Source organism: Manihot esculenta, chromosome 5 (assembly GCF_001659605.2).
Source record: "Manihot esculenta cultivar AM560-2 chromosome 5, M.esculenta_v8, whole genome shotgun sequence".
NCBI lineage: Eukaryota > Viridiplantae > Streptophyta > Magnoliopsida > Malpighiales > Euphorbiaceae > Manihot > Manihot esculenta.
Window position 1 is genome coordinate 3,194,381 of NC_035165.2, and position 23,461 is coordinate 3,217,841.

Consider the following 23,461-nt stretch of genomic DNA (forward strand, 5'->3'; position numbering starts at 1 on the left):
CAGGGAGGTTTGCTGAGCTGGCATTGTTTCATTAAAAGGTACTCGCTTCCTCAGAGAAGCACGTGTTTGAAGCTTTTTCGCTGGGCTAACTTTTTTGTATACAACGAAAAACAAAAAACACCTTCTACAGTACTTGGTAGGCTAAATTTAGTCCAATTTCTTTGTTAAACAGCGTATCTCTTAATTTTAATTCATAACTTAAAATTTATTAATATATTAATTTAATCAATATAAGTAAAATTTAATAGCCAGGTAATAAACTGACATGTCATCATTTTTTAAATTAAAAAAATAATTTCTCTCTCTCTCCCCTTTCCTTTCTTTATTTCTTTTCTACAAGAGATCAAAAAATGAAGAATTCTCATGCCAATGGTTCAGAGTTAACGCAAAATCCATCATTCGAAACCCTGGATCTCAACGCAGCTTGAAGCTTCAACAGCCAAGATACTCTCCATCTCTCAATTTCTTCGTGCTCTATATACTTGAAATGTTGTAGCTGCAAATGAAACAAAAGTGAAGAACATGGAAGGAGGAGAATAAAACAAATATGTTGCATCGAGAATGCTGAAGCTCTGGAGACAAATCGCACCAATGGAATGAATTGTGGCCTTCGAAGCGGCCGTCATTGTTCACAACCTCAAGATGTAAAATACCAAGCCCCGGCGCGACAACCACAGGGAAATTTCTCTGTCATCTAAAGATGGCTTAGGTAGAGATTCAAACAAGCAGCCCCAAATCAATGAGTCAATCCCAAAGTTTGAGAGGTCAGATACCATTTTCACTCTTCATTGACGTGGGTGGAGGTGAGGCATGTTGGTTACAAGGGTCCAGTAGGGGTGATACTATTTAATCATTTGAATGTAGATTTGTTTCCAATTGAGTTGCTTTTGTTATTATTTTAATTATGTTAATCTATTCTTATTTTTTTATTAATGAATTTTGAAAATTTTATTTAAATGTGTACGCGAATTGAAGGAATAATTTAATGTAGAAGAGAGCGGCGGGAGGAAGAGAATCTTGGATGTGCAAAATCTACACTAGAGTCAGCCTCCAAGAGCATTTGCTGGACTGGAAGTTATTCGCCGAGGTACGGGCTACCACTGCTGCAAAACCTTTATTATTTCCTTGGTCCACAGCTCCATCAAAGTTAGTCTTATCACCAAGTTGTATGAGTCTTAAGTTAAAGAGCGATCAAGGGTTTTGTTTCTAAACTGAAAATCATCTCGAGCTTTTTAAAAATATCACAAAAGGAAGACCATTAAAAATCTGTGATTAGAGTCTGATTCATTTGCTTTACTTCAGACCGGCATTCTATCAGATTAAAGCCCATTAGAACCAAAACTCTTAACATCAGAGAGGAGAGTAATCAGACCTCAATTTGCATAAGATATGCAGATGAAAATATTTACCAATGTCAACATAAGCTGTTAACCAATTGGCGTGATTAATATTATGGGAGTTTTATATTTAAAATTAAACTATAAGCACCGACGGCGGTGAATTGGCTAAAATTTAAACATTTGCTGTCTATATGCCGTCAAATGCATTCCCATTTTCCTCCAAATGCTAGCATGTCAACCGCTTTAAATTAAAGATGGAGCACTATCAACAACACTAGGGTCAAGTTTGGATACAAACTGTAATCAAAGAAAGAGCATAAAACCCCATAATCTGAATTTGTTATATCAAATGAAGGAACCGGGTAAGATGTACAGCGACATCCTAATTCATCTAAATGATCCATTAAATTGATATTCTTAATGAATGCCCGTACACTATATATGACAAACCTGATAACAACCCATTTTACATTCACTCCTACATTGGACATAAAAATTAAATCTTGAAACTCGGAACCCCATTCCCCGGGTACCCTCCCTTGTTGACTGAATCCGAATGTGCATCTCCATCAGTCTCCCAGACAGGATACCCACTGGCCATTAATTTGCCAAAACTCTCCTAATGTCTACCTTAACCAACCATAACAGTATTGTAATATGGTTGAGCCTCAAATAATGCAGCAGGAAGGATGGGCTGCCTTAGGGTTTTGAGTATCCAAAAATTGAGTTGAATTGCCTACAGATCTGATCTCTCCAGGTTCAGCAATCTTCTTTTCTTGCATGCTCCGGAATTAGACGTTCTCGCAGTTCAGCAGATGCACCAGCCAACTCTGCAGGCGTTTTGCATGAAATCAAAAAGAGAAAATTCTTGGCAAAAAGAAAAGATTGGAAATTAACATACCTTGAGCTGTAAAATCGAACAAAGGAGGTAGTGCTCGTCCATTGGGCAAACATGCATTGGGGTTTCTCAAATCATCAAAGAAAGGGTGAGCACATGCCTCCAGCTGAAAGCCAGGAAATACAAACTAGGTTTACTAAATTTCCCAACACATGCAAATTTCAAAAATAAACATAAATTGTATGAGAAATAAAACATGGAATACTACAAAAGAAGGGAAGGTGGGGGGAGGGGGTAATTCAACAGAGAAAGTAGCACATAAATATGAAAATATTCAACCCTTCATAAAGCCAACTGATTTTAAAGTAATATAATTTACTCACAGCACTGCAACGTAGATTAGGTGAATACTGCAGTAGCCTCGACACAAGATCCACTGCTTCATGGGGCATTCGCTTGTGAAATACCTGAATATTATAATGTTACTAAGACAAATATCATCTCAGAAACTACATGAAGGTTTTTGTAATGATAAGGGAAGATGATCCTCAAAATTGTGGACAAACCTTGTGCCATGGGTGAGCTTTAATCTGAGGGAACTTAAATTCAGTGTAATTTGGATTCATGCACTTAATTTCTTCTCTGGTTGGTGTTCCAAGAACCTGATTTCAGACAATGCAACAGGGGGGGAAGGTGAAAATCTTGCAAAAAGTATAATCAATTATAACTAGAACACGAAAAGATACTAGAATACCTTGATAATTTCCACCAGCTGATCAACACCACTTTCCCCAGGAAACAATGGCTACAAAAGTAGGGTGAAAAAGGACATCAGAAGTTGTCATGAATCCAATATCTTAAAGGGACAAATAAACAATAAATAAATTTTATACCCTGAAAGTGATTGAGAACTATGAAATAGACTATTTTATTCTCAGCACCTTGTGAACAAGAAAGGGGAATTACAACTTGAGGATAATTAAAAAAAAAAAGAAAGAAAGAAATTATCCATGTTGAATGCTACAAAATACAGCACCTAATTGCATGCATGCAAGATGGCATTGAAAGGAATAAGCAGAAATTTCACATAACTTATATAAATGTCAAGTCAAACTCATTACTAAGTGAAGAAGAAGAAGAAGAAAGAAGAAGAAGATGTCAATAAGAAAAGAAAGAAAGAGACCCACCTGACCCAGGAGAAGTTCAGCCAAGACACAACCAGCAGACCACATATCAATTGCAGTTGTGTATGCTGTAGCCCCAAATATAAGCTCTGGTGCCCTATAATATCGGGAGCAAATATAAGATATGTTGGGTTCACCTGGCACCTAAAGACAGAATGATAACTTGAATTAGTTTTCTACGAATCAGTGGCATACTTTAACTGCAAGTGCAAAAAATAAAGATTGAAAATATTCTCACCAACATCTTTGCACTTCCAAAATCACATATCTTTAGGTGGTGAGTATGGGGATTGACCTGCAGAATGCATCACAACTTCAAGCCACTAATGTTTTGTAACAAAATATTTGAATAAAAATCACAAGCAGGCTCTTGCTGCTACAGGTATCAGAGAAACTTGCACAAGATAAATCACATTAATCATTAGGAAAAGGCATAAAGTGAGGATATGCAAAGTTGCCTTCACACCCTTATCCCATGGAAATCATTTTCAAGTCTAGTTGCATCTAACGGCTCAAAGGCCTAATTATTAGTCAGCTGCTGCCTATTTTTCTCCTTTTCACTTTCAGGAAAAGTTTTCCCCTTCAAGTTAGCTAAAGTAAATTGTTAAAATAACAATTTACCAACTGTAATCTCCCTCACAATAAGGTTCATTTAACCACAACTGCAGTCAACATATTTGAAGAGTTAATTGGAAAATAAATGTTTGTGCAAAATCAATTCTTCAAGGTATTAAAATAATGAGAGACAGACTATAAGTAAATCTTACCAGTAAATTTTGTGGCTTAATGTCACGGTGACAAACACCAACTACATGATGCAAGTAACTTAGGCCACGGCAAATCTACCAAGAAAAAAAAAAAGAACATAATCCTTATTTGCACAAAAACTACAACCATATTAGCAAAATCAATTCTAAAGCACATACCATAACATAAGAATCTCACAACCAACCAAAATAGACAAACCAAACACGTTTGCAGAGTTTACCTGGTAAGTATATAGTTGCACATACAAAATAGGCATGTGTTGGTGGTTTGTCTTGCTATAGTGCCTAGACACTCGGTGGACAGTCTCAGGTATATATTCCAGGACAAGGTTAAGATAAAGTTCATCTTTCTCAGTCGTTGAAAAGAAACAATGCTTCAGTTCAACAACATTAGGATGGTCAAGCAAGCGCATGACTTGAAGTTCTCTATTCTTGTATCTCCTATCCTGCAGAACCTTCTTTATTGCAACAGCTTCACCAGTTTCCAAGCACTTAGCCTATATCGTATACATAAAATGTGAAATTTTGGGGGTAGAAGGCATCACAAGACCAAAGATAGATCGAAATGTGTGCTTTGTGCTGATTAATTCCACAAACCTGATAGACAACACCAAATGAACCTGTGCCAACAACACGCTCTGCCATAAATGAGATTGTCTGGGGAAAAAAATAACAATAGTTTTAGCAGAATCGACTCTAAAACCCATACAGTATATAAACCAAAAATAAGGCCTCAAGTTGTGAAGTAAATATAATATGACAAAGACCTCAAGGATCTTAACCTTCAACCTTTTAATGCATTCATGGAATCTTATCATCTACATTTGGACCAGAATGAAAATGATAAAGCCTGACATGTTAATTAATGGGTCAACCTACAACCTTATGTTTGCAAGCGAAGGCTCTACAGTAATCTTCCTATTGTATCTCTAAAATGCTGAAATTTAATTAATAATTAGAGGATAACAGGATTCAAGCTGTGTGCATTTTGATCAAAGAGACTCCAATACTATGTCCAATGAGCTTAGGTTTGTGTGTAGAGGGAGACAGAGAAACATGCAGAATTTTAAATACCTAGTATCTGATTGAAGTGCACAATAAACCATGAAAATAAATATCTGACATGCAACTGAAGCTCAAGAACAAAAATATTCACAACAAAATACTAAAATAGTAATTTATGAACAAGGCAAAGGAAAAAAAATACAATGGAACAGCAAATCAGGAAACATAACAATAGTTAAATAGAATAACTAACTAACCCGTTTTGGCTGTCCATTCTGACCACCCACTGTTGTTGCAATTATATGACCAGTTTCTGTTCCATTACCAGTCACAATGGAAGGCTCCATATCCTACATAGTGCACAATTAGACATATATTAACTATTAAATATCAAGCCAAACTATCTGCACAGCTTATCATCGCCACAACAAATCTAAGACTATAAATAATCATCTGCATGTAACTCCCCAATCTTGTGGATGTTGAGGGGATAATGCATCTAGACTTAAAAGGGAAGAAAAAATACCTTCTCGACATGCTTGGTTGGTTTATCATCATGATTGGTCGCTTTGTCATCTCTGATCCCAACTTCATTCATTTCTTTGGGAAGCTGATCATAACCTGACTTTTCCGTTCTGGTCATCGAAGATGGATTGGATGTGCTTGCAGCATTTTCCAGCGATGTAGAAGCCATATGCTGCTCCAGACCTGAGGCACCTCTCTCATCTAAACATAATTCCCCATCAATTTTCTGCTCTGCTTCTTGATCAACCTTCACCCTCTTTGTCAAACCATGTCCACCCTAAAGGAGAAGAAAAGGGAAAAAAATTCATTTTTCACTGTGCAGTCCATCTGATGTTCTTTCACCATGTTAAAATCTAAGTACAAAATGGAGTCATAATAATCAGAAAGATATCCAAAAACACTACATAAATAAACACAAACATCTGGCCCATTTACTGCGTCTATAGGATCAGGCATGTCAGTTTGATTATTTAAACATGCATATGAAATTATTACTTTGAATCTTCCCTCAGTGAAAGACCAATAATGATGGAGTAAAAGCTGGCCTATGCGCTGATTCCAGAAACCCATCATGACAAGTATGTAACTAGAGTTGCACTATGCTTCCTTCAGTAAGCTTTTAAGAGCCATGGATGATTTATAAAATTAAATATGATCCTATTTTGGCACTTAGAAAACATGGGCATGGCTGATTTATAAGATTAAAAGTATTTCCCTATTCACACTTAAATATCCTCATCACAGTCAACATCACAAAATGACACAGCACCTTACATGAATGAGTTATGTAACACTTTTCTCCATTCTGTAGATAGCATCACTCTATCTCACAACTCATACCTTCAGCTTTATTTTTTTTAATAATGAAAGAAAGATAATAAAGATACATTTAACCATTCTCAGGAAAGAGCCAATAATTGTGAATTGACCTGTCAACAACTGCAACAACAATACTCTTCAGAAAACGCAACCACTAATCTATAGTTTTCCACATCAAGTAAACTAACAATCAAAGAGAGATATTGCATCATTTTTTGAAAACTACAAGCACAATAAAGCCCATATAAATATCACTCATTATAATACAAGTACACGCTACACCTGAGCAACAATGTTGCATACCAAAATTGCAGAGCCAACCAATACAAATTGTTTAATGATTGAAATAAACACATTCAGAATATGAAAATGACGTAAGAAATAACCACACAAATCAAAACCAATAGAAAGGTTAAACCAAAAAATATGAGGTACACTCATTGCCCCCCCCCCCTTACTTTTGGGGGTAGGGGGACTCCATTCCTCGTCTATCAAAGCCGATTAAAAAATATTAAATTGCTAAAACTTATTTGATAATCCACCACAAATCAGAAATAGCATCCGCATCAGATGAACAAAATCAAGAGACTTGTAATACAGCTTCCGGTCAAGAACCCTATCGGCCAAACAAAGCATAAAGGGGAAAAAAGTGAACAAATAAATAAATAAACTTAGCTCAATCTCGACCCTTCCATTTTCCTTTCATCCCATTTCCTCAGCTACCACAGATATTGCGGGAAAAATAAATAAAACCAAAGGGAAAAAAAAAAAAAAAAAAAGAGCAAAAGCTTTGAACTTACAGGATCAGAGGAAATAGAAGTGCGACCAGAGGCAATGCTTTTTAATCGACGCATCACATTCATGGTTTCTGTCTCCGCTAAAACAAAACCCTGATCGCTCTTTCAATCTCCAAACAAACAAAAAATAAGTACAAAAAAAAAAATCAAAATTTCCCAAAAAAATTCAAAAAGAAAAATCGCTACGCAATCAGAGAGGAAGGAAACTCAACCTTCTCTCTCCTCCGCGTTCAACCCAGAGAGAGAGAGAAGTAACTTCTGGGGAAAAAAAATAATTAAAAAAAAAAATTGAAGCAAACACGAGCTCTCAACGTTTTATGTTCTCTCTCTACAAAAATTCCTTGTTTTCTCTTTTTCGGGTTTTGATTTTTCCGTGGTCAAAGCTCGACCAAAGACCAAAAGCAATCATTCCAAGCTTCAATTTTGTTTGTACTTCAGTCAAACGGGGATTTCTGGCCGTTGATTGGTAATAACAGTGATCAGACGTTACTAATTGGGGATATTTTAGGAGTGACGATTGTATTGTTACTAAAATGCCCAAGAAACAACAACAGTATTTACAGGAAAAAGGGATTTTGAGACAAAGATGGATGCGAGCCGAATATTCGGGTGCTCTGGCGGTTACGTTATTCAAAGGGTCTAATTTGGGTTGAGTAGCGTGTGAACCGCCCATAGTGGTTCGGTGAGTGGCTCATTGTTTGTGGGCAGAAGCTGTGGTCCGATTAAGGAATTAGTGATGGGCCACGTCTGCTAGACCAAGCCCACTAGGCCTTTTTCATAACACCTTAATCTCTGCCTATTCTTCTCGAGACCAGCCCATGTACATTCAAGACATGGACATTTTGGGCTTCTTAAGGCAGGCAAGTATTTAAAGTCGTAGGGTTTTTTTTTTTATATTTTATCGATTTGGGTGTTGAAATAATTATTAAATAGGTTAATATATTTGACAATAATGCAATTCAAAGCAGCTTGAATCTATAAACAATTGAGTTGATAACTTTGATTCAACAAAACACAATGGATAAAAAAAATAAACTCATTGTAAGGAATATTTGTATAATTAGTGGAGTTAGATTTCTAAATGCCATCGTGTAATTATGGATTTTTTTTCATTTTTAAGTGTTCTTATAATTATAAAAATAACAATTTATTATCCTACAAACTATAATATAATAATATGTCACATTACTTGAAATTTAAAAATTGTAAATATTAAAAATCCATAAATAAAAAAATAGTTGCATATAATAAACTTTGCTATATTTAGTGATATAATTAATACACATAGGCCATAATTAATCACAAATATAAATACTTATTAATGCAATTAAAACATGAAAAGAAAATGTAAAAACTCAATATTAAATTTAGAACAAGTCTAATTCGGAGAGGGTGTTTATGGAGCACGGGCCACATTACTCATTTCTACAACCGAATATGAAATTCAATACACCTCACGCAGAGCCTCCAACATGGGATTGGAAATTCTGATACCATGTTAAATTTTGGTCATGTCTAATTCATCTGAAAAGCTAGTATTTCAAAACTTAATATAAGGATAAGTCAAAACTTAATATAAGAAGAATAGTGTTTATGATTCACGATCGAAATGGAATTCAGCACACTCCTTGGAGATCTAATATCGGATGACAAACTCCGGATACCATATTAAATTTACGTCATATCTAACTTATCTAAAAAATTAGTATCTCAAAAATAGTATAAGGAGAAGAGTGACTATATTCCATATAAGAGGCATATTATCTATTTATATTATTCATATGAAATTCAAACGCTAAAACAGACAATTGATATGGAATTTAATACTAAATAAAAAAAATAGAAGTATTCCATTTTAGTTTGGTATATATATATATTAGAAAAAAAGATCCATTGCACCCCATGTGTTTGATAAATTTTTGAACAACCCAAGTTTCACATGTAGTGAAACGTGGAATGTTTTACATCCATGAAAGGTTTGAAAATAAATTTCTTGCTTTTGACATTAGAACATCAATCAATCACATGCAACTGATTTTTTGTTCTCTTGCCAAGTTTTATTTGGTGCGAGAATATATCAATTATGAACTTTTGGGATCAATCTCCATTTATCGTATCTATTTAATTTTATTTTATTTAAAAAAAATATTTCTTAATATTTAATAAAATCTAATATATTTTAATAAAAAATATATTTTTTAATACGTATAAAAAAATAAAATAAAAGAAATTATAGAGGGTGTAATAATAATAACTTTATTTAATTTCTTGTGAATATTCTGTGGAGAGGTACCCGCTTCAGTTTCAGTGCAATGAATGAGTAGGACCACAGCCAAGGGAAATCAAGGCATGACTTGGGAATCGTGTGCCGATGGTTCAATTTTTTTTTTTTTTTGTCAAATGATTATTTTTAATATAATTAAAAAATATATATTTGGAAATAATTTAATTGTTTAAATTTTTCATAATTTAAATATACCAAATTTAATTCGAAATTAATTTTTTTAATAACGCTAAACGGTTATATGGTCCCATCATTAGAAAAATTAATGATATGAAAACACAAACTGAAAGAAGCTGAGGTATTCATTGCATTAGGCAGGATACGTGTAAGTTTCTAACTAAATATAGAGATTAAGCAACCCAAATTGAGCTAATTCTAAGTTAAACATGGAAAGTTAGCTGGACTGCTGAGTCAAATATTACATAATTTAATAGTAATTTATAATTATCTCAATGTTAAGAAATTATATATAAAAAAAAGTTTTAAATTAATAATTCTTCATACTATATGATTTGAAAGAAAAGGCAGAGGCAAAAAAAAAAAAAAATAAAATAAAATGGAGGACTTTTTGGTAATGGGGCAGCATGATATTTATTACGTGTGATTTGATTGGTGATAGAAGGTTTGGGTTTGGGTTTGGTCTAGCTAAATAGAGGCTTATGAACGGTATTGTCTTTTTTCTCAAGTCAATAGTTGGGTCCCTAAAGCATAAATGAAAAGGGTAGATCATTCAAGGGAAAAGGTGTTCATTTGGCATTTTTAACTTTGTAAGCCTCAATTTCCACATCAACCATGATTCACACCTTGTATTTAACTTTTCCAATTAATTAAATCCAAATATTTTCACATTCTAAATCTTAAAAATATGTTATAAGATTTATGATTTCACAATTTTTATTAAATATATAATTCTTTTATTTCATTAATATGAACATAACAACACCTCAAAAAGGTATGTTTGATAAATTTTATTGTTTTCACGGTTATTGTCGGTACACGTTACTCTCACAAACAAAACAATTCACAAACAACTTTCAAGTTCACAAGAAAAAGGACACTGAGATATTTATTTACATGATTTATCTATATAAAAAATTATGTGCATGTATTAGATTGTACGTGTGGGGGAGAGAGACCATACCTAGAAGTAGGGGGCAAGGAGTGGTAATAGTGGAAAAGGGGATGAGTAGGAGAGGATCTAAAATGTAGGATTAGGATTAGGATTAGGATTAGGTATGAAAGCAAAGCAGGGAGTGGGAACCCACCCACATGCAGGTGATGAGAAGCGGACACTGTTGAGGGATGTGTCGGAGGATGACTTTTTGGACTCATGAATGGGGATATCCCCATTCTCATCAAGGGACCACTCTTCCCCCAATTCCCTCTTCTGGATGCCCTTTCGCTTTCTTGACTTTATTGCCCTCGTCCTCACCTACTTCTACTTCTCTCCACCCCTATCTCCATCCACTTTCAATTTCTTAGCACTTTTTATTTTCTTTTATTATTTCATTTTCCAATGATCCAATCCAATCCAATATTCAATTTTTTTTTTCAGAAAAAGGTAAAGAAAATCCCCATGCATTATCGTTGGTTGAGGCCCCAGCGATTTGATCTGCGCAAGATACGTTGCATGAAGATCTTCTATTTTGTGTATTATTTTTCACTTCGCACCGCCAGATTAATCCACAGGACCTCCATTCTCCAACACCGTTGCTTTCCATGGAAGAGATTTTCACTGTTTCACTCCATTTTTTGTCACCTAAAATCCTCTAACCTAAACGTGTCATGGTTTCATTGGTTTCTACACGTAGACGTAAACACGGCCAAACTCTTTGTATTAAATGAGGGAAACGCTTTCCCCCAACAACTTCTGCCCGCTCATTTAATGCTTGCTGAAACAACGCAGCAACTAGTCCCGCCCATTCCTCCGTCACCACAATCACCACCACCACCACTACTATATGCTTATTTTTCACATTCTCACGTGCCTGGTTGCGCGTGAACAACAACCGACAATTCCCCGCTTAGCTTCAAGGTCAAAAATGCAAATGGAGTAGCGATTCGCATGGTAATTTTTGGTACAAACTCAAAACACTAGATTAATACAAAGCATTGACACAAGTTAAAAGCACTAACAGAAGAGATATTTACCAGTTTAAGAAATAAAAAAAAAAAAAAAAGAGAATCATCAATCAGCCCAATAAAAATAAAGAGAAGGGATTGGATTAATAAAAAGTCCCTGTTTGTAGAACCATTCTTTTTACTAATTGAGCCAATATTCAGGGGTCGACCTGAGTCAATACCCGAACCACCACCCTTGCCTCTGCACGCACACGAGTCACCGACACATTCCGACCCTTTTTTTTGACACCATGCAAGGAGTCTCCACGCGCGGTTCGTTCTTGACTCAACACCCACAAACTCACTTTTTAGTCTCACTCCCTAACTCACCAAGCTCTCTTTTTTCACACAATTGGCCACCGACAACCACCCACCAATCACACAATTAGAAGATTGAAACCGAGACAACTACGATTGTCGATTATCATTCAACTTTCACATTGAAGCGCTGCTTTGATCTTTTGGACAGTGCAAGAGATGAGGTTGTTCACTGTCTCCACCGACTCCACTGTGAGCTTAGCCGTAGGGAGGCTATTCACCAAGATTTGGAATGCCACCGTCAGAAGGGACCCACTCACTCTCTGCTGGCCCCCAGTACCGCCACCGTTATTACCAGTTGGGCCATTTGGCGTAGAAAGGGACCCACGCGAGCCAGGACCGTCAGGGACAATAGCGAATCCCGATGGAAGTAGGGCTACGTAAGCAGAATCTCCACCGTTCATCACCACGTGCATGGCTGGAATGTCAACGGGAGCGTATACAACAAGCGACCCCGCGGCGTCTATGCATGTCTCCTGCAGGATCAGCATGCTGCTCTGGTTCGCGTTCATGGCCTGCCCAAACGCAAAATTACAAAAAGAAAGAAATAAATAAATAAAAGTTGATAAACAAGTGACATTAAAACAGCCCCTAGCTTTGAGTACAAATTACAACACATGCCATTATATTTCCAAAATGATGTGTTGTCAGTTTGGAGAGTCAAACCCTGCGACAGCTTTTTTGATAATAATCAAACAAGAAAGAAAAGTGAAAAGAGGAGAAAGGTGACAGGTGTTTTTATATTCGGCTTTTATGAAGATTACAAAACAAAAAACTGTGCCCTAAAATAGTGTGAGAAATTATTCTATACATGGGCGATTTCATGTCATGCTTGAGAGAGAGAGAGAGAGAGAGAGAGAGAGAGAGAGAGAGAGAGAAGGGATTTACACTGGCACGCAGGAGAGAGACGCAGTTGCCATGATCCTGGCCCTTGGCTATGTGGGCCATCTCCTGCATGGGTCCACCGTTGGATAAGATGTCCCACTCGCTCCTCAGCCGCTCATCACGCAGAAAATCAAACAATCTCTGCGGAGAAACAGGTAACCAAACAGAAGTGGCAGCGCTTAATACTATTCCCGGTGGCTCGCCGGGATCATCCACGCTCTTTCTGGTCATAACCCTAACATCTTCATCCACATTTCCTGCATTGAGCTTGTTCCATTTATGGACCGTCGACGCACAAACCCCAGCACAGAAGTTATCGGTCATTCTCTGAGCCAGCTTCAGCATGCTTCGTCTGCCACTTGCGGTGATCGCTGCATCAACACTTTCTTGTCAAATAAAGAAAAGAAAAACTCCATTTACGTACTAAGCCAGCTCCATTAACGAATTGCATTAAATTGCGTGAAGTTTGGCGTGCTAAACCTGTGTGATCTCTGGTGGGCACAGCTGAGGACATGAGAATGGCCAGACACTCGCATTGGCGTTGAAGGGTGGCTACCCAACGCTGGGCGCCAAAACCCATACCAGAACTTATCAAAGGACGGTATAGTTGGTGGATTTGAGTTTCATCATATTCTGCATGCTCGACCCATGTAACCTGTAATTCAGTAGGTAGACTAACCAAGTCAAAATAATGAGAAATGAAAGCAACCATTATTATTATTGATTATTGATAGCTACGGATGAAAGAAAGATTTCTTTTCCATTATATTTAAGTCCAAACGTTTAAGCTCCTATTTTCTGTCAGCTAATGATTAGAATTTAAAGATGATATAAGTATGAAAAAGCCGCTTCCATGGAATATGGAAGGAAGCTGCAAGTCAAACTCAGATCATAATTAATATATAAATAAACTATATAAAAAATTGAGTGAGAGATTCATTGTTTATTATTATGAACCTTCTTTGCGGTGATCTTGTTATATTATTTTAAGACGTCAGAGCAAGAAAACAAATTTTTAACATAAAAATGGAGACAAATCTCGAAAAAGGCTCCAGGTTGGACTCAATGAAAGGATTGGCATCAAAGCAAGAATTGAAAGAACAAGGTACAACGTAGAGGGTGACATCGAGATGCGTAGTGTTGTCTATAATCTAAATAAAAAATTTGAACACTCATGTGGAAACAAAATAGCCAGTCTTGGAGTTTGACTGTAAGGGCCTGTACTGAGTTAGAAAAAGAAATAATATATCACAAGGCTGGAACCAGATAATGTTACTGAAAATATATTGTAATGATAGTTATAGCCAAGACAGCATCAAAGATTGGAATAGAAACATCAAATGTATTTTTTATTCAACCAAAGTTGAAGATAATCAGGGATTCACTAGCAAAAGGATATGAAATCAATGAGTTCAAGGCACCAAAACATGGGTAATGGAGGCTTCTATTGATAAAAATAATGTGGTATTCTCGTTTTGCTCATGTACTTTATCAATAATTAAATGATTTTAAGCAACCCTAGTTGTTGAAACTTGGAACTTCAACAATAATTTTGAGACCAGAGGAAGCATCCAAGTCAATATAATCAGACCCTAAGAAGCTTCAGATTCCTTTGAGAGACTAAACAATTGGATTGTGACAGTGTGGGGATTCAGTGAGTAATCACTAGACAGACAAAAAAAAAAAATCTTAGATGAATGAGCCCCAAGTTGACTTCGGAATGCAAAAGTTCATGATTTATGACCTTATTGTGTTCAATTAAATGTTCTCTACAAGACCTCCAACGTTGCAATAATTCAACAAACTCATTAATGTCTGAAGAGGAAGGACACCCACCTGAAGAATTGCAATAAATGTGAACAAACAGACCCAAACTAGTTAAGTTACTGATCTAAAAGAATGTACACTAGTGATCATTACCTTGGAGTATCCATTAGGCATATCTTGAACCACACAACCAGAAGGAAGCCTCCTGCAGTTCACAAATGCTGGTGCACCGGAAGTTTCTCGGATTGTGTCGATGGACACATCAACAACAGCCCAAACACCCTCTGCGTGCTGCTTGCAAAAACGTAGAAAATTGACCTCACGGACGGGGACCAAAGGAGATAGAACTTGGAGCTCAGCAAGCATCTGAAAAAAAGATCAAACATTTTAGAATGTAAAATGCAATTAGTTCTAAACAAAGGTTTAATTACCATTCAGCAGCTGCAAGACACAAAGAAACAAGTGGTTGGTGCACTAAAACAGTGGCTTACCAACTGAAGTGAGCCATTTCTTGTTCCTCCCATTCCATTGGATATCACATCAGTGGTAGATGTCCTAGCAATCATGCAAGGAAACATTTCTGCCCATCGATTCTAGAGAAGAGAAGTAAACTTAAAAAATTAATTTCATATGAAATTAAACTAACAAACAAAATAGAAAAATTACACAGCTTACCGAGTCCATTAAAGTCTCAACAAGGGCCAAACTGTTGATGATTACCATGCCAGTCTCCCTGGAAGCCTCAGAAACAAACCCACCAGGTTTCATCCCAATGCAAGGAGTAAAAGTTCTCATATACTCCTCATGGTTCAATATTTCCCTACCACCCTCCAAGCTCCTGATCCAAAGAGGCTCATCAGTCTGTGCCATCTTAACCAGTTCATCCATGGCAGCCAACGCCAGCTCCAGGAACATAGATCTCTCAAATGATCTATCAAGGCCCGTGACGCCAGCTGTTGCTGGTCTAGTTTGGGTCATCACAGGCAAAGCACCTGAAATCCCACCTGCAAAATCAGGCCCCAGAGGTAATGTTGCAGGCACAGTGCTTAGACCACTAAAACCATTGGTACCAACACCAAGCTCCAAGCTTGAATTTGGCATCGGAGGGCCAATAGAACCAGCCAATGAAGAAATGGGGCGACCCAAGAACTTGCCAGCAAGGGCACAAACACGATCTAGCTCATCTTTTAACCGCGCATTCTCAATCCTCAAATGCTGCTCTTCAAGTGAAATATCACCAATAATAGCAGGACCGCCGCAGTTGGAGCAAATTGGGTTTCTCATTGCATCCCTGATGGACATGTTCTCTGCCCGAAGTTTGTCGTTCTCTTGCCTGAGTAACGAGTTCTCGTGTCGTTCCAATTGGGTCTGGTGCAAAACCAACAGAAGTATTTTCATGTCAAGCCAAAAAACTAAAGCCGCTGCAAAGCCCAAAAGGGAAAACAGCCGTTGTTTTTTGACATCGTTACCTTCATTTGAGTTCGGCGATTTTGAAACCAGAACTTAACTTGCCTGGTCTCCAAGCAAAGCCTTTTGCTAAGCTCCAGTCTTTGCTTCTCATCAGGGTGAGGACACTCCTTGAACAGACTGAAAAAAAGTAAAAAAGCAATAAATCATGGTGAAAAAAATCACTGAAATCCCGTGCAATAATTCACATGATCAAAATCGTACGCTTCCAGTTCTTGAATTTGCTGTGGAGTGTGTCGGTGATATCTCTTCTTCCTTGGAGGATTGTCAGCTGCGTCTTGATCATCACCTGAAGCACCATCCATATTATCACTTCCAGATCTGCTCTCGTGTTCCTCTTCTCTGCTCCTCCTACCACCGTTTGATTCAAAGTTTTCGGCCATTCTAGCTATATCACCTTGACCATCTATGTTCGGTTGTTGCTAAAAAAAAAAAAAAAAAATTAATACACAGATGACACAGATGAGTGGCTATCTAAAAGAAACAAAGAAAGAGAGAGGAAAAGGAGGCTGTACAAGAGCGAGAGAGAGTCCAGGGGAGTTGAACATGGCTTTGGTGAGAGAAGGCGAGATAAGGCGTGGCTGAGCTATTGCACCAGTGGGCATGTTGCTGCTGCTGTATGGTATATCTGCCACGATTCTTGCACCTCCACCACCAGGACTACCGTTTTCTAGGAAACCCCCAAAACTCATGAACTTGATTAAAGCCTGTTTTTTTTCCCTATATCTTCTCCCAGTATCCCCTCTAGATTTGCTTCTTATTCTCTACAAATTTACAAACACTTTTCTCACACGGCAATTGTCAAAAGTTTTGCTCCATTTCTCAATCAGACCCATGAAATTAGCACCGAAAGAAGCCAACCCAAAATCTCAAATCAATAAATAATAGCCTAAAACTTAGAGACACGATGCTTGAGAAGAGAACGTTTATAATAATATGGAAAACAAGTAAGAAAAGCAAAAGGAAAAGAAAGGTAAAGAGGTAGAGGAGACAGAAGGAAATTGTCCAAATGTCTCCAACTTCCTCTCTGCAGAAACCCCCCTTTTCTTTGTTTCAGAGAGAAAGAAAGAGAAAGAAGGCAAGCAAAATCCTTAACTACTGCTTAGCACTTCGTTCTCTATCCCTCTCTCTCTATCTAGAAGATTATCACTCTATAGCCTAGAGAAATAGCAGAAAAAAAAGAAGATAGAGAGAAATGGAAGAAAATCACAGAAGCGAGATGTTAAAAGAAAAATGAGAAACACCCTAGTTCTGGGAAAAAGTAATATAATATCTGGTTAGCTGCATGGTTGAAAGCCTGCAACGTACTGAGCTTGGAAAGAGTAGACGCAGAGTAGCAAGAAAAGATGAAAAAAGAGAAAGATTCTCAGAGAGACAGAAGAAGAAACATAAAAGGGAAAAGGGAAAAGCAAGCGAGAGAGAGAGAGAGAAGATAGAAAGAAAAGGTTGGGAGAGTGAGGAGAAGATAAAACGCAATGTGTGGTGGACTCTTCGAAGCCTCACAAATACATAGCTCCAAAAAGGATCGGTTGACTCTGTTTTTCTCTCAAAGTCTGTGAATTTAACAATGAAATGAAAAAATGAAAGGGCTTTTTTGACCCCCTTTTCATCAGATAAAAACAACTCACTTTTAACTCAAGCTTTTCAGATCTGCTGCTTCATAAGCCACTCTTTTTTCTTCTCTTCTGAGTCCTGACCCCTCTCTGCTCTCCACACCACATTGGATCTCTAATAACAACTGCACTTCTATTTTTAGGGTTTTGTAGCAACCCTAAACAGACTCATAATTACTTCCCTAAAGTTTTCATCTTTTTATGTTTTTGGCAATAAGTAATTTGCCTCAATTGGAAATTAGTCTCTTAAACTATAATTTTAAATTTCATTGCAGCTTACATTTACCCCATATTGATATTAGTTCATGTGCTGTACTTTACAATTACGTGTAATTTTTACTACTACCAACTTTTAATTTCTTTCAAATTGTTTTCACAACTTAATTTAACATTATGTGCAATTAGTTGAATTTGAGATATTTTAATTTCTTTTTTTATTACTCTCCTGTCCACATATATATTATTTAATATTTTTTATATAATATTTTAAAAAATAATTATATTATAATGTTCAGCTACCGGTTGATTTTCGCTACAGATTAAATCGCCACAAATTGGTATTATAAAAAATTTAAATGCTATATAATAGTAAATGTAAAACTGGTAAATAATTTAAATTAATTATTTTAAATTAAATTAAAATTCAAATGTTATTTGATTTGGTTTAAACTGTATTAAATCGCACAATTTCAATTGATATTAAAGTGACTCTATATTATATAAAATTAGTGAATTTACGAAATAAATATTATTTATATGAGACGAAATAGAATCACTCAAAATATTAGTAAATTATAATATTTAAAAATTTAATTCTAACTTAATAATTATATCCGAATCACTTACGATCAGAACATCACAATTAAAAAAAAAAGTGATGCTCACGTCTTTTTCTGTGATTTTTATAATTTCTGTTTTATCTCAATAAATTATAAAAAAATTAAATTATATATAATTAAAAAATAAATTTAAAAATTATTTTGATTCATTTCTGTGGTTTTATATATACAATAAAATATGTTTAAATTTTAATAATTTATCTTTTTTTATCTTGTCTAATTATTCTAATATATAAATTTCTCTCTCCATTAATTTATCATCTAACAAAGCTTTACTTAATGTGAATGACAGGTAAAGTACAAAGCATACCGTCCAGATAGAAAGGCTTATATGTCGCTGACGGCGTTAATTCGCTGACTGTACAAAGTAACTAAACGGAAAAACGTTTTATGAACCGCATGATTAAGATGTATTTAGCTGAAAACGCAATTTACTTATTTATCCCTTCAAGGTAATGGCAGTTAATTTGGTTAACAGCTTTTCTGACGGAGGTAATATTGTAATATTTTTGTATTACTTATTTTATATAATAATATTAGTAATAAATTATTTACATATAATGAATTTAAATAAATGTAATATTTTATATTTATTAAAAAATTAATCGATTATCATCAGTAATTATAGAAAATGATTAAGATATCTAGTGGGAGCATGAACAAGAAATGATGGCAATATCTGATGATATGAGAAGGTAAAATTATTACATAAATAACAATTGAATTTTAATTTTAAAATAAATAATTAATTTTAAAATGATTAAAAAGAAAAGACTACGGGTCTAGTCATTTCGCAATCATGTCCGCTCACACGAAGAGAATTAAATGCTTGTATGACAAAGAGATAGTCCGGGGTTACCTGCATGTACGAATCTACACTAAGGGTAGGTAATCCTATAGCGGAGAGGCCATATTGCGGGGGAGAAAAGGATAAAAGGGAGGAAACACTCTCCTCTACGGCTAAATTTTTCCCAAGTTCACAACACCCCTGTAAAACCCTATTTTTCTAAATTTCAAATCATCACGCTCCATATGTTTATTTATTTGTTTATTTATCATCGTCTTCTGCTGTTTTGATTTATTTACAAAATCGAATTGAAAGAGGTTGTGATGATTTTTTCTCTGAGTGAGAAAATTAGACTTTAGAAAACGTTTTAAATGTTTGGCAGTGCGATATTCAAGCATTTCTGTGAAGATGGCTTTGCCCGTCTTCATATAGATCTTCTTTGTTACGGCCATAGCCATTGTGTTCCTTTTCTTGTTTGATAAAAGGCGAATCTGAGCCTCCATATGCTTTTCCCCAAATTCTTTTGATTTCACTTAGAGTTAAATTTAACTGTGTTTTAAGTAGTTTGGCCTTTTTCTTCGAGGTAGATGAGGAGAAGGAAGAAAAAAAAAATTATTTTATTAAGGAAAAAAAATAAATATTTTAATAAACTTTTAAAAGTGTTTATTAATAATGAAAATACTTAAATACTAAATAAAAGGATTTATTGAGAAAAAAATTAAATTTTAAAAATTTTCTTATTCATTCTTCATATATTTTTAATAAAAAAAACAAAATAATTATTCCGTTCGAAAAGAAGAGAAATATTTTAATATATTTTTTAAATGATTGAGTCTGATTTATTATTAGTAATAATATTCAGAAATTAAAGAGTAAATTTTTTTAATTAATTACTAAATATTTAGATTAAATTATCAAAGACACGAAAAGTTTGGATTTATTTTTACAATTACACATTTTCCCTTTTATTACTTTATTGTTTCTTATCCAAAAACTCACATATGAAATTCTTTTTTCTTTTTATATTTTCTACAAAATGAGTGACCAATTATAAATAAATAATTTATTTAAAAAGCAATTTAGCCAAAACTTAATTAATTTATTTTCAAAGGCAATTAGATTTCAGTTGTTAAAATTATAAGGTGAATATAATAAATTAAAAAAAAAAATTGATCATAGAATTGAAGAGAAACTTGAATTATTATTAATGCCCATACAGTACAAACTCTACCCAACAAATTGCATGCTGATGCTTGTCATAATTCAAAACTGCAACTCTATCCAAATTACTACTCTTCCATTAATGCATTTGCCTGTTTCTTCCTCTACACTTCCATCATCTTTAACGATTACAAACTACGAAACTATGACCATTTATGGAGAAAAATGGAGTAGCCAGCTAGATTGATGTAATTTTTTTCATCATATTTTAAAATAAAACGATATAGGGTTTGCTATTCTCTGTGCAGAAACACGAACTCTATCTCTGACTCTGCAGTGGAGATTTATTATTCTAGATGCAGATTTCATATCAGCAATAAATAATCTTCCGATTCGCTTCCTAGGTAGATACCCAACTGGTCAGTTTAGCTCATGATCATAGAAAATGATCTGGGTAGGGTAGGTTAAAAAAGGCTTTGCTTAGTCTGCTGTCCATGAGCAGAAGACAGATGATTTTTTTTTTCCTAAATCATCCGGAGGATGGTAGACAAAGGAAAGGCATGTTTCAGAATGTGAGAAAATACCAAGAAAGTGGGATATAGATGTGTAAGCAAAGCACAAAAAGTGATAAAGAAGGGAGTTCTAGCTTTAAAAGTTTGAAAATGGAAGCTAAAAAACAAGTCCTAAGTGTGAAAAATTGCAGATGGAGAGATTCAATGGAGGTGGGTAAGGGGTTATGTTTCATTCAACAGGCCCACAACCCACATGACCTTTCACTCTCATTAGGTTGTAATCTGAACAAGACCCCGTAATTGTTTTAATTTTGCTGTCCATGCATGCCAAGGCTTAATTAATTCTATGACTCAGGTAGAGGAAGAGAGATGGAGCCATTTTTATCATTTTCTGCACTATTTTCAACAGGTAGAGTTTGGCCCACCACCACCTTTTTCTTTGCTGTTGCATTTATATCGTTCTTGCCAATTTTTTCCAGCCCATCCCACCTTCTTCCTCCGTTTACATTTAAAGTTTCACCGCCAGCCGCCTCCACTTTCCTTCCTAGGCTTATCTTCTTCAAGGCTGTTTCAATATTTTACGTCCTGACTCTCTCTATTTTGACCAACATCATATATATATATATATATAATTTATATTCTTGTTTCTAGCAACTTCAACTGGAGATCACCTTGAAATTTTTATGACGTCGGAGATGGGCCCCGATGAAGAAATCCCCACCTCACTCTGCAGTTTTAACAGGTTTTAATATATCATGAAGCTAGGTAAATAAGAAAAGATGGTTTATACTGATTAAAAAAAAGAGAAGAATTTAATTTTGACAGACGTACTTGTATCTGAAGTAATCCTAATTCAGTCAGAGCTTTTTTCTTTTGGATGGAAAGTGTACTTTCTCGAGAAACAAATGATCATGAAGTATGCACAATGAAGTAGCTGCTGGTTCTTAGGAGTCCCTCATAGATTCTTCAGATTGTCCCTCTCAGTTGGCGGGTCCAGTTTCGTCATATGTGATCGAGGAGTGGAATCTGTAGCTGACAAAATTATAAGACTTGCATTCATTTGCCAACTTTCTCATCTGCGATGATATTTTATCAAATCATGTTGTTTATTAGATTGACATGGCCAAGCTTTTTACCTCTTATTTTAATGTCCAGCAATAATGCATCCCATTGTCATCCTTCATTATTTTGATTATGTTTTGTAATAAATTATGATTACGAGTTGGAATTGAGAATTCTGTCTGGTACACTGTAACGCTAGTCAAACTTGTAACAACGAAAGAGTTTGAGTTAGGTCCAATTGTGAAAAGAACAGAAGCCTCCACTTCAAACGCCGTGTGAATTCTGGACTACAAGGCCTTTCATTTCAAACATTTTCCTAACGTTTGAACACTGCATTGTTTCACCAACATTGCTCTAGGGATGGCAATTCGTCCCCACCCTAATTTGACCTATCCCATTCATATATAGTATATAAAAATTCATAAATATTATAATTTTGAAACTATGTAAAACTGATGATCACAATAGCAATCTGCAATTGAACGATGAAATTGTGAGAATTTACATATAGGGTTTTTAAGGGCTTTGGCAACCTTAGATTTAGATCTGGGGTTCTCATCGTTTCGGGTTTAGGCTTCAGTTGGGTTATGTTTCAAAGATGGGCTTCTGCTTGGCCATTATTCTAAACCTTAGTCTGTTTTGAGCTTTTTCTTAAAGATTCTTATGATAAAAATAAAATATTTAAGGTGATTTGATTTCTATGATCATTTTATTTTAAATAAAGTAATTATTTCTTTATCCCGTGAATTAATTATATTTTATCTCAAAATGAATTGCTTTTACGTAGTCAATCATATTACAGAAAATATTTTATATTAATAAAAAATAAAAATAATTCTAAAAATAGTTTTTTTAAATATATTTAATTTAAAGATATTAATTTTTATTAAATATTTTTAAATATTCATTTAAAAATAATATTAAAAGAAAGATTATTTTTAAAATAAAATAAAATAGAATTATAATAATGAATTTATATATTATTATAATATAAATAAAAAATAAATATTTCTTTCATTTTATAATATTTATTTTTTTTTACACATGAAAAAATATAATTTTTTATTGACTTTTTAATTATATTTATCTTAAACATATTAAATTTTATTAAATATTAAAAAATATTTTATTTTTTTTAAAAAATTAAATAAATTTATAATAATAAATTTATAATAGCAATTTATATATTATTATAATTTTAAAAAAAGTGAATGATAGTTTTGAGATAAATAAATAAATAAAAATTATAAAATAAAAAAGTAATAATTTTAAAACAACTAAAAAACAACAAAAATATTAAAATAGTATAATTTAAGAATTTATTTAAATTTTTTCTTATAAAATAAATCATATCAAATAAAAAAAAACTT

At 34.7% G+C, this 23,461-nt stretch overlaps 2 protein-coding genes across 3 annotated transcripts; both read right to left on the minus strand.

Annotated features, from left to right (window-relative positions):
- Window positions 1-1,659: 1,659 nt before the first annotated feature.
- Window positions 1,660-7,666, minus strand: LOC110615733 (shaggy-related protein kinase epsilon). Of its 2 annotated transcripts, none has more exons than XM_021757786.2 (13): window positions 7,279-7,666; window positions 5,661-5,936; window positions 5,392-5,484; window positions 4,727-4,786; window positions 4,351-4,626; window positions 4,130-4,204; window positions 3,601-3,657; window positions 3,366-3,506; window positions 2,933-2,983; window positions 2,745-2,840; window positions 2,562-2,645; window positions 2,242-2,344; window positions 1,660-2,170 (listed from the first exon to the last, which is right to left on the minus strand). In XM_021757786.2, exons 1-13 carry the CDS (start codon window positions 7,339-7,341, stop codon window positions 2,100-2,102), a joined length of 1,446 nt encoding a protein of 481 aa, XP_021613478.1. In that variant the 5' UTR covers window positions 7,342-7,666; the 3' UTR covers window positions 1,660-2,099. The 2 variants fall into 2 exon arrangements, with proteins under 2 accessions (XP_021613478.1, XP_021613479.1); XM_021757787.2 differs by lacking the exon at window positions 7,279-7,666 and adding an exon at window positions 6,155-7,251.
- Window positions 7,667-11,760: 4,094 nt separating this feature from the next.
- LOC110615217 (homeobox-leucine zipper protein ANTHOCYANINLESS 2) lies at window positions 11,761-17,641 on the minus strand. Its single transcript, XM_021756993.2, has 9 exons — window positions 16,633-17,641; window positions 16,322-16,539; window positions 16,120-16,237; window positions 15,326-16,018; window positions 15,142-15,243; window positions 14,804-15,016; window positions 13,364-13,538; window positions 12,887-13,254; window positions 11,761-12,513 (listed from the first exon to the last, which is right to left on the minus strand). The coding sequence occupies exons 1-9, from the start codon at window positions 16,807-16,809 to the stop codon at window positions 12,109-12,111; spliced, it is 2,469 nt and encodes an 822-aa protein (XP_021612685.1). The 5' UTR covers window positions 16,810-17,641; the 3' UTR covers window positions 11,761-12,108.
- Between the last annotated feature and the right edge of the window lie 5,820 nt (window positions 17,642-23,461).